This window comes from Oncorhynchus keta, chromosome 25 (assembly GCF_023373465.1).
Source record: "Oncorhynchus keta strain PuntledgeMale-10-30-2019 chromosome 25, Oket_V2, whole genome shotgun sequence".
In the NCBI taxonomy this organism is placed as follows: domain Eukaryota; kingdom Metazoa; phylum Chordata; class Actinopteri; order Salmoniformes; family Salmonidae; genus Oncorhynchus; species Oncorhynchus keta.
This window is the reverse complement of record NC_068445.1, coordinates 28301641-28321243: the sequence shown is the minus strand read 5'-3', so window position 1 is coordinate 28321243 and position 19603 is coordinate 28301641. Positions and strand designations below refer to the sequence as shown.

The window sequence follows — 19603 nt, the reverse complement described above, 5'->3', positions numbered from 1 at the left end:
AATAACATACACACTATACACACACACAATAACATACACACTATACACACACACAATAACATACACACTATACACACACACAATAACATACACACTATACACACACACAATAACATACACACTATACACACACACAATAACATACACACTATACACACACACAATAACATACACACTATACACACACACAATAACATACACACTATACACACACACAATAACATACACACTATACACACACACAATAACATACACACTATACACACACACAATAACATACGCACTATACACACACACAATAACATACACACTATACACACACACAATAACATACGCACTATACACACACACAATAACATACACACTATACACACACACAATAACATACACACTATACACACACACAATAACATACGCACTATACACACACACAATAACATACGCACTACACACACACAATAACATACGCACAATACACACACACAATAACATACGCACTATACACACACATACACATGGATTTTGTACTGTAGATATGTGGTAGTGGTGGAGTAGGGGCCTGAGGGCACACAGTGTGATGTGAAATCTGTGAATGTATTGTAATGTTTGTAAAACTGTATAAACTGCCTTAATTTTGCTGGACCCCAGGAAGAGTAAGCTTTCAAGCTTTATCGTGTTATCCTTGATGATTCTCTTAAATTGTATGTGGAGCGCCCCTTATGTACATGTATGTATTTAATAAAGAAAAGTATAATCAATTCAATCAATCATATAGGGCACCCCACCTCCGAATCCACGTAGTATTCCATGCTATGGGTGTACTGTATATACTGCATTATAATGTCTATGGATTTATTGGCCCAATGAATGAACTCAGATATGGCCTGGTCATGTAATAAACAAAGAACACCCTGTATAACTGGTTCTCAAACCCTTCCTACTGAAGGTATGCTGTTTTAATGTCAAGCTCATCGAACACAATTACAACCACAACACAATCAGAGAAACTTAGAGGACGCACTGTTTCCATGTTTATGGAGGAACCTCGCTCTTCATTCAATTGAAGGTAATACTAGATTTCAGTTATGCCAATTGACTGATAATAAGGGACTTTTCGTTAGATAATTCTATTAGTCTAAATTAAGATTGCAATTTTTTGGTCTTGGTATATCATCAGATTTGTGAACTGCTGCACCACTATACAAACACTAAAGCTTAGAATAATTACATTAACTAATTAAAAACATAATCCTGATTTAAACAAAAACTACTTCTACTACTACTACTACTACTACTTCTACTACTACTGCTGCTAATATTATCATCATAATCATTCGACACATTGTCACTGTCATCATCATTATTATGATCATCATATGTTTGTGAATCTGTGACTCTCAGCAGGACATCAAGTGCCTGATGAACCATGGGGCCGAGGCTCTCTCATGGCAGTTGGCTGTGGGTGTTCATGTCCCTATTGGGTGCTGTAGACTGCACTTACCACTGCCTCAGCAGCAGCAGTGACACACAACCTTTCCTCTCCTTGACCCAAACTCAGACTTGGCGGGTGGAAAGCGATGGTGGTTGCCTGAAGCCCTTGTATAACTTTGCCAAACTTTTCCTTGACTCAGTACAGCCAAATCCTTTCCCGGAAGGTAAGCTAGGAACATTAATGAGGCTTAACCTTACACTGTCTGTTGCACAGGGAATTGGAGCAACATTTTGAAAGCCCACATTCTTAGAACACACTGTGAGTTCGTTGCACTGTGAGTGACTTATTGTAAGCATTCTAATAGCTGTCCTACATACTGAAGAGCCATATGATGTTAACATCTGCTACTTCCCTTTATTGACCCTGAAATGATACTACTTAGAAGAAGTGTTGTGACACAGAATCAATATAACAATAGTTAGATGTCTTAAAAACTACCAGTTTCCCTTGGCTTAGTGCAAAAACAAAACCTGTATGATTTCTATTTTCAGATATCATCTCTACAGCTTTAAAGACTGAACAACTAGATATTCCACAGGTATGTGCTTCCTATGGTCTGTCTCTATGGTGTTCCCTGGCCTTATGTCTTTCTGTTCCAGAAATATTCCTGATTTATATGTTGCATATTATACATTCATGGACAAGATATTCTGCTATGCCTTTACAATCATATCAGCTCGACAGATCATTTCAGATCCTCTGTCCCACACTGGTAACATTACTGGTTTGTGCAGCTGATTTCCTCCTCCTACAGTGGGGGTAACATTATGTAATACATGTTTTTTTAGCAGACACTCTTATCCAGAGAGACTTCCAGTTAGGTGCCTTGTTCAAGGGCACATCGACAGATGTTTCAGCTACAGAGCTCAGGGATTTGAACCAGGAACCTTTTGGTTGCTGGCCCAACTGCTTAACCGCTAGGCTACCTCTTACTCTAAGGGATTATTATCTCAATCAGATTTTCGTCAATGGATAACACCATTCTGAACTTTATGAAGTATTTGCTATTTGAAAGGGTTGTTGCTTATGATGTAATCTTGGCGGTTTTGTTTCCGCAACTCTCAACAGCTGATTCGGTATGAGGCTGGATACATAGTGTGTTTGCTCTTGGCTGTACTTTACCTGCTCGTGATGCCAGTTGCCGGTGGAGTTCTTGCTTGGAGGTCTTTCCATAGCAGGAAGGTAGAGGTGAACAACACTCAGTCATCATCATTAGCATCCCTCTACCATCAGGACATCGGTGTGGCAGCTTGTTTAGTTCTTGTCACCATTTTACTCCTGTAAGAAAGTATACACACGCACGTATGCACACACACATGCACACGTATGAAGTTGTATACTTACTGTGTATGACAGTGTATAGGTGGATATTGTGTGCCGTGTGATTTCTTCCTTGGTATGTGTATTTAGGACAGGGGTGATCTTGGCTTTCACCGTGAACAGTCGAGTCAGTGAGAACATGCACCCAGGCCTGTATCATGTAGAGACCAGCGCCAGGATCATTGAAGACTCTCTAACTTCCATTACACAGGTCTGGCCGGCCACCATAACACATCATAACACTCTGTCTTCCTGGAATTCGTTTTTGATAGTTGGTTTGTTCTGGGAATTAGCATTTTGGAAATATACAGTTGTAGCCCTAATGCACTCGCTTTGCTTACTTTTTTCTGTACAGAAAATTAAGGTCATTATGGAACAGTACTCCATTCCCAAAGCAGAAATCTCAAAGGAAATGAATGGTAAATAAAGTTGGTAATAAAATGTTGCCAATTTAAAAAAAAAAATGTAAGTATGTTTACAATCTGTACTTTACAGATGCTGACAACATCATTGGTGCAACAATCATCTCCTCTTTCAACACTGATGTCGAAGAATATCTCATAGACTTATCTGTCTCCATCGAAGGTGTGTTTCGCTACAATATTTAAAAATATATATTATTTCACCTTTATTTAACCCGGTAGGCTAGTTGAGAACAAGTTCTCATTTACCACTGCGACCTGGCCAAGATAAAGCAAAGCAGTGAGACACAAACAACACAGAGTAACACATGGAATAAACAAACATACTGTACAGTCAATAATACAATAGAAAAGGTCTATATATAGTGTGTGCATGAGGTAGGATAAGGGAGGTAAGGCAATAAATAGGCCATGGCGAAATAATTACAATATAGCAATTAAACACTGGAGTGATAGATGTGCAGAAGATGAGTGTGCAAGTAGAGATACTGGGGTGCAAAGGAGCTAAATAAATAAAATAAATAACAGTATGGGGATGACGTAGTTGGATGGGCCTAGAGCGTGACAATATACCTAGAGTGTGACAAAATTCTGCCTCGGGGAGCAGGTAAACTGTCCTTTTCCTGCTCCTGATGGTAGTTGCTGGAGGAGTTCTTGCTTGGAGGTCTTTCCATAGCAGGAAGGTAGAGGTGAACAACACTCAGTCATCATTATCATCATAACTCTACCATCAGGACATCAGTGTGGCAGCTTGTCTTGTTCTTGTCACCATTTATTCCTGTAAGAAAGTATACACACATGCCCATGGACATACGGGACATACACACACACACACACACACACACACACACACACACACACACACACACACACACACACACACACACACACACACACACACACACACACACACACACACACACACACACACACACACACACACACGGACATACACACACCCATTCATATCCTATTCAAATGCTAAATATTTTGCTGAAATGCGTTGTCTTACGCCTAACTTAAGACAAGGCAATACACCTTGTCAACTATTGTGACAGATATGATTGGTAAATTCAGTTCATATGTAAACCTGTTAGATGTTTTGTAGTGATGAGTTAGTACAATCCAGGGAGTGCCATTGGCTTGCACTCTGGCATACTTTAGCTACCATGATCACAGTTAGACAAAGCTATTCATTGTCTCTCATCCAGAGAAGATATGCGATTACATACACAAAACAAAGTCCTGAGTCATCTCTTCTCAACAGACACAAAAACCAGGGTCTGTATTCATAAAGCACCTTAGAGTAGGAGTGCTGATCTAGGATCATGTTGTTGTTTTTTTAGATCATAATGAATAAGAGGGGGAACCTGATCCTAGATCTGCTCTGAGACACTTTACGAAAAACAGGCCATGGCCACCAGTCAAAATCAGTATCTGCCACCCAGTACTTAATCAGACATTGTTTCTCATGTTTTATTCAAGTACAGGATCTCACTTTCATTTCCTTCCCAATGGGCCTGTGTGTTTGTTTGTATGGACACAGATGCTATTGGAACCTTTGAGAACCTGCAGCTGTATCAGACGACCAGGACAGACCTGCAGGCCAATCACACAACCCTGCAGAACGGCATCCAGGGACTACAGAGCCGAGTGGAGAGTCTGGGGAAATGCCCCACCTGTGACGTCCCCAACCCTAGCAACCTGACTACTGTTGCTAACTACTACCTGGTATGAAAAATGGTACCCTTTTTTATATTTAGTGTAGTAGTTTTTGAACAGGGCTCATTTGAACAGGGAATTCAATGTGTCTTTCTCCAATGTTGTTTTCTTGTCTGTCAAAACCAAGGATATGATGGAGATCGATTTTTTTTTAAATAACATTTTCACAGTGTATGTTGTATAATATGTCTGGTGCTGAATAATGTTGCAGTGTCTCTTCTGTGCTTGTCATTGTAGATCCCCAGTGTGGATGACAAGTTGAATGATATGCCTCCTGCATCCAGCCTCGCAGGCCTCATTGAACAGGTGGGCATACAAACAGGATTAATTTAATCACATCAGAATGGAAATGTTTGCAAAACTATTCTTGATATGTTGTTGCATTGAACTGGAGAAAATCAAACTGAAATAATGTTTTTATCGGCTGTCTTCTAGGGGAACCTAACCTTCCATGCCATTCCACAAAAGTGCTCAGAGCAAGTGGCTCCCACAATAGCAGGTGAATTTTAAGACGGCCTTCTTGTTCTTCATCTGATTGACTTCCGGCGCCGACAGAGATGGCCGCCTCGCGCCGACAGAGATGGCCGCCTCGCTTCGCGTTCCTAGGAAACTATGCAGTTTTTTGTTTTTTTACGTGTTATTTCTTACATTAGTACCCCAGGTCATCTTAGGTTTCATTACATACATTCGAGAAGAACTACTGAATATAAGATCAGCGTCAACTCACCATCAGTACGACCAAGAATATGTTTTCCGCGACGCGGATCCTGTGTTCTGCCTTACAAACAGGTCAACGGAATTGATTCCATGCATACTCCGGACACGGGCACATCGCGCACCACTCCCTAGCATTCTTCTTGCCAATGTCCAGTCTCTTGACAACAAGGTTGATGAAATCCGAGCAAGGGTAGCATTCCAGAGGGACATCAGAGACTGTAACGTTCCCTGCTTCACGGAAACATGGCTCACTGGGAAGACACTATCCGGGGCGGTGCAGCCAACGGGTTTCTCCACGCATCGCGCCGACAGAAACAAACATCTTTCTGGTAAGAAGAGTGGCGGGGGCGTATGCCTCATGCCTAACGAGACATGGTGTGATGAAAGAAACATACAGGAACTCAAATCCTTCTGTTCACCTGATTTAGAATTCCTCACAATCAAATGTAGACCGCATTATCTACCAAGAGAATTCTCTTTGATTATAATCACAGCCGTATATATCCCCCCCCAAGCAGACACATCGATGGCTCTGAACGAACTTTATTTAACTCTTTGCAAACTGGAAACCATTTATCCGGAGGCTGCATTCATTGTAGCTGGGGATTTTAACAAAGCTATTCTGAAAACAAGACTCCCTAAATTTGATCAGCATATCGATTGCGCAACCAGGGGTGGTAAAACCTTGGATCATTGTTACTCTAACTTCCGCGACGCATATAAGGCCCTGCCCCGCCCCCTTTCGGAAAAGCTGACCACGACTCCATTTTGTTGATCCCTGCCTACAGACAGAAACTTAAACAAGAGGCTCCCACGCTGAGGTCTGTCCAACGCTGGTCCGACCAAGCTGACTCCACACTCCAAGACTGCTTCCATCACGTGGACTGGGACACATTGCGTCAGATAAAAATATTGACGAATGCGCTCGGTGTGCGAGTTCATTAGAACGTGCGTTGAAGATGTCGTTCCCATAGCAACGATAAAAACATTCCCTAACCAGAAACCGTGGATTGATGGCAGGCGTGAAACTGAAAGCGAGAACCACTGCTTTTAATCAGGGCAAGGTGTCTGGTAACATGACCGAATACAAACAGTGCAGCTATTCCCTCCGCAAGGCTATTAAACAAGCTAAGCGTCAGTACAGAGACAAAGTAGAATCTCAATTCAACGGCTCAGACACAAGAGGCATGTGGCAGGGTCTACAGTCAATCACGGACTACAAGAAGAAACCCAGCCCAGTCACGGACCAGGATGTCTTGCTCCCAGGCAGACTAAATAACTTTTTTGCCCACTTTGAGGACAATACAGTGCCACTGCCACGGCCTGCTACGAAAACATGCGGTCTCTCCTTCACTGCAGCCGAGGTGAGTAAGACATTTAAACGTGTTAACCCTCGCAAGGCTGCAGGCCCAGACGGCATCCCCAGCCTCGCCCTCAGAGTTTGCGCAGACCAGCTGGCCGGTGTGTTTACGGACATATTCAATCAATCCCTATACCAGTCTGCTGTTCCCACATGCTCCAAGAGGGCCACCATTGTTCCTGTTCCCAAGAAAGCTAAGGTAACTGAGCTAAACGACTACCGCCCCGTAGCACTCACTTCCGTCATCATGAAGTGCTTTGAGAGACTAGTCAAGGACCATATCACCTCCACCCTACCTGACACCCTAGACCCACTCCAATTTGCTTACCGCCCAAATAGGTCCACAGACGATGCAATCTCAACCACACTGCACACTGCCCTAACCCACCTGGACAAGAGGAATACCTATGTGAGAATGCTGTTCATTGACTACAGCTCGGCATTCAACACCATAGTACCCTCCAAGCTCGTCATCAAGCTCGAGACCCTGGGTCTCGACCCCGCCCTGTGCAACTGGGTACTGGACTTCCTGACGGGCCGCCCCCAGGTGGTGAGGGTAGGCAACAACATCTCCTCCCCGCTGATCCTCAACACGGTGGCCCCACAAGGGTGCGTTCTGAGCCCTCTCCTGTACTCCCTGTTCACCCACGACTGCGTGGCCACGCACGCCTCCAACTCAATCATCAAGTTTGCGGACGACACAACAGTGGTAGGCTTGATTACCAACAACGACGAGATGGCCTACAGGGAGGAGGTGAGGGCCCTCGGAGTGTGGTGTCAGGAAAATAACCTCACACTCAACGTCAACAAAACTAAGGAGATGATTGTGGACTTCAGGAAACAGCAGAGGGAACACCCCTCTATCCACATCGATGGAACAGTAGTGGAGAGGGTAACAAGTTTTAAGTTCCTCGGCATACACATCACAGACAAACTGAATTGGTCCACTCACACTGACAGCATCGTGAAGAAGGCGCAGCAGCGCCTCTTCAACCTCAGGAGGCTGAAGAAATTCGGCTTGTCACCAAAAGCACTCACAAACTTCTACAGATGCACAATCGAGAGCATCATGGCGGGCTGTATCACCGCCTGGTACGGCAACTGCTCCGCCCTCAACCGTAAGGCTCTCCAGAGGGTAGTGAGGTCTGCACAACGCATCACCGGGGGCAAACTACCTGCCCTCCAGGACACCTACACCACCCGATGTTACAGGAAGGCCATAAAGATCATCAAGGACATCAACCACCCGAGCCACTGCCTGTTCACCCCGCTATCATCCAGAAGGCGAGGTCAGTACAGGTGCATCAAAGCTGGGACCGAGAGACTGAAAAACAGCTTCTATCTCAAGGCCATCAGACTGTTAAACAGCCACCACTAACATTGAGTGGCTGCTGCCAACACACTGTCATTGACACTGACCCAACTCCAGCAACTTTAATAATGGGAATTGATGGGAAATTATGTAAATATATCACTAGCCACTTTAAACAATGCTACCTTATATAATGTTACTTACCCTACATTATTCTTCTCATATGCATACGTATATACTGTACTCTATGTCATCGACTGCATCCTTATGTAATACATGTATCACTAGCCACTTTAACTATGCCACTTTGTTTACTTTGTCTTCATACTCATCTCATATGTATATACTGTACTCTATACCATCTACTGTATGCTGCCCTGTACCATCACTCATTCATATATCCTTATGTACATATTCTTTATCCCCTTATTGTTACTTAGATTACTTGTTGGTTATCACTGCATTGTCGGAACTAGAAGCGCAAGCATTTCGCTACACTCGCATTAACATCTGCTAACCATGTGTATGTGACAAATACAATTTGATTTGGTTTGGTTTGATTTAATTTGATTGATTTGCGATACTTTATTATGTCTAATGACCAAGTAAATGGCTGCAAGGCATAAATGTGCAATTTATCAAAACCTCTCTCTCTCTCAAATCAAAGTTTATTGGTTGCGTACACAGTCTAGTAGATGTTATAGCAGGTGCAGCGAAGTGTTACTAACTCCTCACTGCTTTAGCACACTCTGCTAACCCTGATGTCCTTGCCGTGTCTGAATCCTGGCTCAGGAAGGCCACCAAAAATTCTGAGATTTCCATACCCAACTACAACATCTTCCGTCAAGATAGAACTGCTAAAGGGGGAGGAGTTGCAGTCTACTGCAGAGATAGCCTGCAAAGTAATGTCATACTTTCCAGGTCCATACCCAAACAGTTCGAACTACTAATTCTGAAAATGACTCTCACCAGAAATAAGTCTCTCACTGTTGCCGCCTGCTACCGACCGCCCTCAGCTCCCAGCTGTGCCCTGGACACCATTTGTGAATTGATTGCCCCCCCATCTAGCTTCAGAGTTTGTTCTGTTAGGTGACCTAAACTGGGATATGCTTAACACCCCGGCAGTCCTACAATCTAAGCTAGATGCCCTCAATCTCACACAAATCATCAAGGAACCCACCAGGTACAACCCTAACTCTGTAAGCAAGGGCACCCTCATAGACGTCATCCTGACCAACTGGCCCTCCAAATACACCTCCGCTGTCTTCAACCAGGATCTCAGCGACCACTGCCTCATTGCCTGTATCCGCTACGGTGCCGCAGTCAAACGACCACCCCTCATCACTGTCAAACGCTCCCTAAAACACTTCTGTGAGCAGGCCTTTCTAATCGACCTGGCCCGGGTATCCTGGAAGGACATTGACCTCATCCCGTCAGTTGAGGATGCCTGGTCATTCTTTAAGAGTAACTTCCTCACCATTTTAGATAAGCATGCTCCGTTCAAAAATGCAGAACTAAGAACAGATACAGCCCTTGGTTCACTCCAGACCTGACTGCCCTCGACCAGCACAAAAACATCCTGTGGCGGACTGCAATAGCATCGAACAGTCCCCGCGATATGCAACTGTTCAGGGAAGTCAGGAACCAATACACGCAGTCAGTCAGGAAAGCTAAGGCCAGCTTCTTCAGGCAGAAGTTTGCATCCTGTAGCTCCAACTCCAAAAAGTTCTGGGACACTGTGAAGTCCATGGAGAACAAGAGCACCTCCTCCCAGCTGCCCACTGCACTGAGGCTAGGGAACACGGTCACCACCGACAAATCCATGATTATCGAAAACTTCAACAAGCATTTCTCAACAGCTGGCCATGCCTTCCGCCTGGCTACTCCTACCTCGGCCAACAGCTCCGGCCCCCCCGCAGCTCCTCGCCCAAGCCTCTCCAGGTTCTCCTTTACCCAAATCCAGATAGCAGATGTTCTGAAAGAGCTGCAAAACCTGGAGCTGGGCTTGACAATCTGGACCCTCTATTTCTGAAACTATCCGCCGTCATTGTCGCAACCCCTATTACCAGCCTGTTCAACCTCTCTTTCATATCGTCTGAGATCCCCAAGGATTGGAAAGCTGCCGCAGTCATCCCCCTCTTCAAAGGGGGAGACACCCTGGACCCAAACTGTTACAGACCTATATCCATCCTGCCCTGCCTATCTAAGGTCTTCGAAAGCCAAGTCAACAAACAGGTCACTGACCATCTCGAATCCCACCGTACCTTCTCCGCTATGCAATCTGGTTTCCGAGCCGGTCACGGGTGCACCTCAGCCACACTCAAGGTACTAAACGACATCATAACCGCCATCGATAAAAGACAGTACTGTGCAGCCGTCTTCATCGACCTTGCCAAGGCTTTCGACTCTGTCAATCACCATATTCTTATCGGCAGACTCAGTAGCCTCGGTTTTTCGGATGACTGCCTTGCCTGGTTCACCAATTACTTTGCAGACAGAGTTCAGTGTGTCAAATCGGAGGGCATGTTGTCCGGTCCTCTGGCAGTCTCTATGGGGGTGCCACAGGGTTCAATTCTCGGGCTGACTCTTTTCTCTGTATATATCAATGATGTTGCTCTTGCTGCGGGCGATTCCCTGATCCACCTCTACGCAGACGACACCATTGTATACACTTTCGGCCCGTCATTGGACACTGTGCTATCTAACCTCCAATCGAGCTTCAATGCCATACAACACTCCTTCCGTGGCCTCCAACTGCTCTTAAACGCTAGTAAAACCAAATGCATGCTTTTCAACCGATCGCTGCCTGCACCCGCATGCCCGACTAGCATCACCACACTGGATGGTTCCGACCTTGAATATGTGGACACCTATAAGTACCTAGGTGTCTGGCTAGACTGCAAACTCTCCTTCCAGACCCATATCAAACATCTCCAATCTAAAATCAAATCAAGAATCGGCTTTCTATTCCGCAAGAAAGCCTCCTTCACTCACGCTGCCAAGCTTACCCTAGTAAAACTGACTATCCTACCGATCCTCGACTTCGGCGACGTCATCTACAAAATTGCTTCCAACACTCTACTCAGCAAACTGGATGCAGTTTATCACAGTGCCAACCGTTTTGTCGCTAAAGCACCTTATACTACCCACCACTGCGACTTGTATGCTCTAGTCGGCTGGCCCTCGCTACATATTCGTCGCCAGACCCACTGGCTTCAGGTCATCTACAAGGCCATGCTAGGCAAAGCTCCGCCTTATCTCAGCTCACTGGTCACGATGGCAACACCCATCCGTAGCACGCGCTCCAGCAGGTGTATCTCATTGATCATCCCTAAAGCCAACACCTCATTCGGCCGCCTTTCGTTCCAGTACTCTGTTGCCTGTGACTGGAACGAATTGCAAAAATCGCTGAAGTTGGAGACTTTTATCTCCCTCACCAACTTCAAACATCAGCTAGCTGAGCAGCTAATCGATCTCTGCAGCTGTACATAATCTATTGGTAAATAGCACACCCATTTTCACCTACCTCATCCCCACAGTTTTTATTTATTTACTTTTCTGCTCTTTTGCACACCAATATCTCTACCTGTACATGATCATCTGATCATTTATCACTCCAGTGTTAATCTGCAATATTGTAATTATTCGCCTACCTCCTCATGCCTTTTGCACAGATTGTATATAGACTCCCCTTTTTTCTCTGTGTTATTGACTTGTTAATTGTTTACTCCATGTGTAACTCTGTGTTGTCTGTTCACACTGCTATGCTTTATCTTGGCCAGGTCGCAGTTGCAAATGAGAACCTGTTCTCAACTAGCCTACCTGGTTAAATAAAGGTGAAATAAAAAAATAAAAAATAAAAAAATGAGAATGGGCTATGTGAAGAATCTCTCTCTCTCTGTGTGTCTCTCTCTGTCTCGCTCTCTCTCTGTCTCTCTTTCTTTCTCTCTATCTCTCTCTGTCTCTCTCTCGCTTTCCTTCTCTCCTTGTCATTACTCTATTTATGAATCCTTCTGCCCTCTGTGTCTGGTTAACGTAGCTCTCATGTCAGTGCTGAATGAATCCCAAGAAGAGTTGCTGAACACCAGCCATAAGTTCCCCTCGCTGGAGTCTCTCATTGAGGCTGTGTCTGACTGTAAAACCACTGTGAGACGCTTTGCAGACCCAGTAGATTACTACGACTTTGTCAGGTAACATTTTGCAAATTTGTACCCTATTGTACCCTATTGTCTATATAGTAAACTACTTTTGACCAGGGCCCACAAGTTCTGCACTATGTAGGGGATAAGGTGCCATTTGTGATACAGCCTATGACTATCATGGAACATTTATCACCAGAGTCATAAAATCATATCAATGCTGTCAGTTGTTAATCTCTTGTGGACAGACTACGTAAACATAAATTGTGCCATAGATTTGTACTGTTACAACGGGATGCATGAGATCAGCAGCATTAGTTCCAGTGCTTTGGTTTTTCATCACTGGTTATTCAGACAAATCACAATGTGATGTTAGCATCTTGCGAATATCTGAAAGTTAAGGGTAATCTGGCCCATAGACTTGCCTGTAACGTTCAGAGAGAAAGGGTGGAGCTCTTTGTTCCGGTTCCTAACCTCGTACTATCGCTCCGAATGGGCCCACAATTTAATTGAGCATCTGACCAATTACGTAAGATTTTTGTTCTGGATTAATCAAGATTAGTCACTTGTTAAAGGCCCAGAGCCGTCAAATACAAATTTCCTGTGTTTTATATTTATTTCCACACTATGAGGTTGAAATAATGCTTTGAAATTGTGAAATTATGGTTATGTTGTTTTAGTGTAAGAGCTGTTTGAAAAGGCCGCCTGAAATGTAAGATTATTTTGCATGGGTAGGTATTTGGACAGCTTGGTGACATCACCAGGAGGTAGGAAGTGAATAGACAAATAACTAAGAGAGTTTCAAGCCTCTCTGCCAATAACAGCTTGTTTTCAGGATACATATCTCTATTAGGCTCCTCCCATTCAGATCCTCCAATTAGGTCCCTCACTTAAACCACTCCCTGACAGTCCTAGCAAAATTATTGCTAGAGATATAGCTTTTTGCTAAGAAGGAGCTATTTTTGTTTATTTTTGACCAATTTAATTGAAAACAATTACAATAACGTACTTAATTGTTATCCAGAAAGTATTTGATATTGAGAACAAAAAACAGCTGCATTGGAACTTTAATACTAAGGTGTCATACCATACACATACAGAAGCATAATGAACCTGTCTACCACATTACAGGCATGGTTCCCTTAGCAGTCAGTAGCTTAGGCACATATCAGTGTATTGTAAACTATTTTCCATCTGACTGATACAGTATTTTGATTATCTCTGTCACTTACAGTATCTCAAGACATACAAAAACAAATTTGATAGCGTTTACCCACAGACTTCTGTATGCATCTGTCCCCCTTGTCTTCCCCTATAGGGTCACATATTTTTCCATTATTTATAAGATAACGACATGTTGACATACTTTTTGCGGAAAGACATTGAGGTGGATTGACGCCAGTATGTTCTCTGGCACACTCTACAGGTGGGCAGTGTCATTGACACTCTGCGTGGTGATGCTGGTCATAGTGGTTCTGATGGTGGTTGCTCTCTCTCTGGGACTGCCTGTGTTCTTCTACCCTACGATTTACTCCACATACCAAGATGCTCGACTGGAACACACAGCAATTGGCCTGTATAGAGCGTAAGGGAAGTATACCCGATTTAGCATATCATGGCCAGTATTCATAAAACGCCAAAGAGCAGGAGTGCTGATCTAGGATCAAATGAAGCCCACCCTGTCCATGTAATCATATTCATTGTGGTGTTAAAGCAAGAACTGATCCTAGATAAAATGTCCTTATCTGAGATGTTTTAAGAATACCTGTATCTTCTCACAGGTTACAGATCCAGTCCTGTCCTCTTCTGACATGGACCTGTTTTCTACTGATGGTATTGACTGTGTTTTTCTTTAATTATGTTGTTTTCTGTCATCATTCCACAGAGCTGCAGTAGCGAGCTTCGTGTTTTCCTGGCTTTTCATCCTCTTGGTCTTTATCGTGTTGTTTTTCGGGGGGAATGCCCACACCCTGGGCTGCCGGAGCTGGACCCATGGACAGCTCTTTGGGGTCAGTGAGGGCCCCTATGGAGCAAATGGGAAATATATGTGCATAGGGAATAATCTGTGTGTAAAAAGCTATTTTAAAAACCTTATACTTATTTAACTTAAATGAATACATACACAACTCATTAAAATGATTCTCTCCCCCGTTGTCATTTCTATCACAGTTCTTAGACCAGCAGAATAATATTTTTGGCAGCCTAAACAACATCAGTCAAAGCTTCAACACCAGTCAAAGCCCCAATATCAGTCAAGAGACCAACTCTGAGACCCAACAGATTCAGCCCAGCACCTCAGCAATATACCAGTGAGCTCTCAATTGTTGCTCAATGAGCATCTGTCCTTTTATGTGCTACTGCCCCTCGCAATGGGGCAGCTACTGCCCCTCACAATGATGCTCAGTCACTATCACATTGTCTCAGACCGTTAAACTGGATAACAGCTTTTGTACCCTCTGTTTCTGGGTTTGGTCATACTTTTCTCTGTCTGTGCTCTTTGTTTCAGTGGCTGTAAGAGTGGACAGTCATTGTTCCACAGCATGCACATGGAGCAGCACTTTGATCTGGAGGACTTCCTCAATGCCAGCAAGGTGTTGCTCAATTTGTCATCTTCATATTTAATTTGTTTTCTGTTCTTTCAAATATCACCCTGTGTGACTAAGGTACTGTTACTACTGAACCTTTGATTACAGTATATTTACATTTTGAAATGGCATATAATAATGATACTGTCTGTGCCAGGTATTGAATATGTGCCTGGATGTTTCTCCTCTCATTTGTTGTAGTACTTGGATGGATTCAATGAGACTGCTCAGAATATGTCAGTCAACCTGGAAGGCTTGAAACTGCTACCTGACAATGGCAGACAGGGCCTACTGAGCTTTAAACAGTGTGGAATAGACAGCATCAACTACCATGAGCAATTACTACTGGTATACACAGGAGCAGCAAATTGTGTGTGTGTGTGTGTGTGTGTGTGTGTGTGTGTGTGTGTGTGTGTGTGTGTGTGTGTGTGTGTGTGTGTGTGTGTGTGTGTGTGTGTGTGTGTGTGTGTGTGTGTGTGTGTGTGTGTGTGTGTGTGTGTGTGCGTGTGCGTGTGCGTGCGCGCGTGCGTGCGTGCGTGTGCATGTGTGTGTCAGAAAGCTCCATATTTATGTTGTCCATTTATCAATTTATTGTCTCTGTAGCTAAGCACACCAGTTGTGAAGACAGACCTTGGAGTATTTGCCAATGAACTGGATAAGAAGGCAGAAGTTCCTGTAAGTCTGTCTTGGTTTAGGTAACAAATAAACCTCAGAACACAATGGACCATGTAAATTGCAATGCATGATTATTTTCTTCACATCAGGCAAATGGTGAAATTAAGGAAGAATTGAAAAAAGAGGCAGAAACAACCAGATATCTGAACACCATCGTTAAGCTACAGCAGACAAATGCAGTGAGTTTTATTTGGACATTTATTGTCATCCCAACCACAAGCATTTATAAGTGATAATGTTCCACCCCAAAATAAGCACATAGAAATTGTAGCTCTAAGTAGATTTTTTTCCCAGAACTATTTAGATTCGCTCAGTCCTAACATTACAAAGTATTTTATTGCCTCAAATTTGAATGTTTTCACTACTCAGGCAAAAATGAGCCAAATTGTGAGTGCCTTGAAGACTATCAGCACAGTCTACAAGGTAGAGTACTGTCACTATCTGTGGATGATCCCTTTGAGATAAAATAACCACTGAGTTGTGTCTGTGTGTGTTTTAATGTGATTATTTGAGTGTGGTGATCAATCCCTTAAAAACGAATTCATCTCACTCTAGGCTAATGTAGACAAAGCTCTGGAAAGTTTGACCCAGACAGAAGTGGCACTCCACAACCAGCTTCCTTACATTGTGGGAAATGTAAGACCAAAATGAAATTGTTTTCCATTATTCTCTATGCACTTGGTCAAGGACTACATTACAATTAATTGTATACAGGAAAGTTGAACATAGAATAGCTCTGGTCCAGAACGTTTTGTGTGGCACGTTACCACATGTAACGCCCTGGACCAGAGCTAAATGTAGAGCTGCTGTTATGATGAATGACACTGCCAAAACTTTTCAGGGGTCATAGTTATAATGGTTCTAGACTGAGGTGAGGTTTTTCTCTGCAGGTGTCTCAGTGTATCATGGAGAAAGGAGAACAATCCCTGCTTCGGTACCTAGATTGGGTCCGCCATGCGGCAAGTACTGTACTAGTATGCCATAGAATTACACAGAGATAATAATAGCACTTAGCAACAACGTGTAAATCAGAATGGCTACTTTGGGTAGGTAATTGCTCATGTCACTGTTTTATTATGGCCATGTTTTCAAAATGTACATCATTGTTATGGTGTTGATGTACAGGACTGTGCAATTATTACTAGCACAACAAATGTCATACAGAAATAATTTCACTGGCAGGCACCATGTTGCTGCCTCTGAGCATTACATTTGGATACCACTACAGAATAATCTCTCCCCAAAGTGTTTGCAATAGTAAGGTCAAAGGGACAATTGTTTCTATACCATGATTCTTGAAACAGTGGAATATTGTTTCATAATGTCATGCTGGTAGGGTGTCAATAGACGTGAGGACATCCCATGTGTTTGGTTTTAAAGAGGGTACATTGAGTAAGTGACATGACAAGAAACATATTGCTTTGATGGATTGGTTATCATAGCTCCTTTCATAACCATACAATAACTGTCAATGTACATATGTACAGTAGCCTACATACAGGACACAAAACATCAGCATATATTACATCCTTTTTCTATGCACATTAGTCTCCATGGAGAACATAGACTAGACCTACTCGATAATTGATACTGTATTTTCCCATGTACAGATCTTATATAATGTCCTGGATTGCCATTGGCTTGCTGTGTCACTGGACAATGTGTATACAGCAGTCTGTCTCAATGTGGTTGATCCATTGGTGAGCGTTTTCTCTATTACTATATCCCAAACATACCATGCCATCTGATCTCACTCTCTCTCTCCTGCTGCCTCTCTTCCTTTCTTTTTCTGTCTTTCTCTTCCAATCAATCTGAGCATGTTACTCATCTCTGTCTGTCTGTCTCTCTTCATCTCTGTGTTTTTGTTTCTCTCTGCATGAAGAATGCATTCTGGCTGTGTCTGGGATGGTGTTGTGCATTCCTGGTCCCTGGAGTGATCTTCAGCATCTATACAGCCAGGCGATTGAAGCCAGAGCCCACCTTCATTAGGTGAGAGAACCTTGCTCAGAACACTGATACAACGTTCTCCTCATATAACTAGAATGAATAGAACTAGAATATAACTTATTCTAGTTTTGTGGTACTCCTTTCAGCTCAATGTATGAGTAGTGTCCATGTTAACCTGACTGCATGGCATGTGCGCCTAGCAATTATCTACTGTCTTTATTGTCTCCCACTGAATTGCGTCATGAGACAAATCTCTAACCATGTTTGCTCATACGTTGTGCTCTAATACTAGTATGGTTGACGCCAGCTTTACCGCGCGGTGTAGTCACGTGGGTCACTCGTCAGCTCTGCTACTAAAATATAATACGCCCTTGCTCTATAAATGTAGTTCAACATAGCACTGTCGTTTTAATCATATATTGCTGTTTATATCTGCAGTAAGGATACATTCATCTTGCCTGAGAAGAAGACAGAGAATATGAACTGCCATACAGAGAAAGCTGCATCCAACAACTACATGAGCTTAGAAGAAGTCCATGAGATGAGCATGGTTTCTGAATACATCAAATGCAAGAAATGTGAAGACTAAGACACTTGAAATTAAATGCAAAAAAATATGATACTATGTTGAAAGCAAAATGGTGGGGTTACCCCATATGGAATCTAATCTTGTCGATTATAGAAATAATTTGTGTAACAACTTCTGACATCCTGACAACGTTAGTTGTGGTATCTATCGCTATGTGGTCTCGGGTATCTATTCTTATTTAAACTGGGCAAACCAGCCTCTATAATTCATCTGAAGCACATGCCTATTTAATCAAAAGCGAAGGCCTATGTAAATCTGATAAATTGGTTTATTCGTTCCTATTAGTTTTTTTCTACTAAATTGTTATAATGAATAAAAAACGTATTAGTATTATCACTATATTTATCTCTTATGTCATCAGCGCCGCTGGTGTAATGGTATCATGGAAGATTCCCATTCTTTCGACCCGGGTTCGATTCCCGGGCGGCGCACGAATTTTATTTATTTGTTCTCGCCAAATTCCAAATCAAAAAGTATTGTGAAGAAACCAAATTATATATTGAGTAATACATCCACCGTCACCTATGTATTTTGATGCTTTCATCTCACTTGAGAGCGAACCAAAGATTTCCAAAGGTCCAACTACTAAACCCACCCTGGCCCCACTCAAGGGAAGTTTGGATTTGCAAAAAAACACATTCCCAATTCACACTTGTATATTTGTGTGTAATAAGACAAATATAAGCACCGACGAAATTATTATTGTAGAATTATTGCATTGTCAACCCCTATCTCTGACGCTAACGTTAGCTACAATGTTGCTGGTTGTGATCAGTCACGTGAGTTTCCAAGACGTGTGTTATTTTTTGTTCATCACCATTTTTTAAATATTTTTTTTATTTACAATACAAAATAAACTATTTACATCGCTACATCAAACATGTCTAACAAAACACAACACAGGTATAAACAAGAAAATATTAAATAAAATAATAATAATATATAAATAAATTTAAAAAACAATTATAGTGCAATTGTATTCACTCGGGAAAAAAATGCATTATAATGATTCAGGAAGATTATATTATATTTCTTATTCACTAGGGATAATGTCTCAATTCAATTCAATTTTGGTATAGAATTCTGGAATTTTTGTTTGTGTATAAAGTATTTGGCAACAACAATAAAAAAAATCACAATCATTTCAATGGTCTTGTTATTATTGCAATAGTAACATATTATATCCTTCATGTCAAAAACATGGGTGGTGTTCAAAATGGTAAATAACTATTCTGCAATGCTTTCCCAAAAATCTATCACAGATTTACTTTCATAGAACAAGTGTGTCAGATTTTCACATTTTTCACAGAAAACGCAGATATC

The 19603-nt window shown here is 42.5% G+C and overlaps 1 protein-coding gene and 1 non-coding gene across 2 annotated transcripts; both read left to right on the top strand.

Annotated features, from left to right (window-relative positions):
• The first annotated feature begins 950 nt into the window (after positions 1 to 950).
• On the top strand, positions 951 to 19420 carry LOC118358486 (prominin-2-like). Its single transcript, XM_035736373.2, has 24 exons — positions 951 to 1066; positions 1402 to 1655; positions 1984 to 2030; positions 2561 to 2772; positions 2903 to 3023; positions 3168 to 3231; positions 3308 to 3397; positions 4781 to 4965; positions 5194 to 5262; positions 5392 to 5455; positions 12385 to 12535; positions 13911 to 14069; positions 14370 to 14493; positions 14654 to 14793; positions 14991 to 15075; positions 15271 to 15417; positions 15673 to 15744; positions 15834 to 15923; positions 16114 to 16167; positions 16300 to 16380; positions 16635 to 16703; positions 17355 to 17444; positions 17627 to 17733; positions 18130 to 19420. The coding sequence occupies exons 2-24, from the start codon at positions 1427 to 1429 to the stop codon at positions 18278 to 18280; spliced, it is 2601 nt and encodes an 866-aa protein (XP_035592266.1). The 5' UTR covers positions 951 to 1066; positions 1402 to 1426; the 3' UTR covers positions 18281 to 19420.
• On the top strand, positions 18641 to 18711 carry trnag-ccc (transfer RNA glycine (anticodon CCC)). Its single transcript has one exon. It is a non-coding gene; the product is annotated as a tRNA-Gly (tRNA).
• Positions 19421 to 19603: the final 183 nt, after the last annotated feature.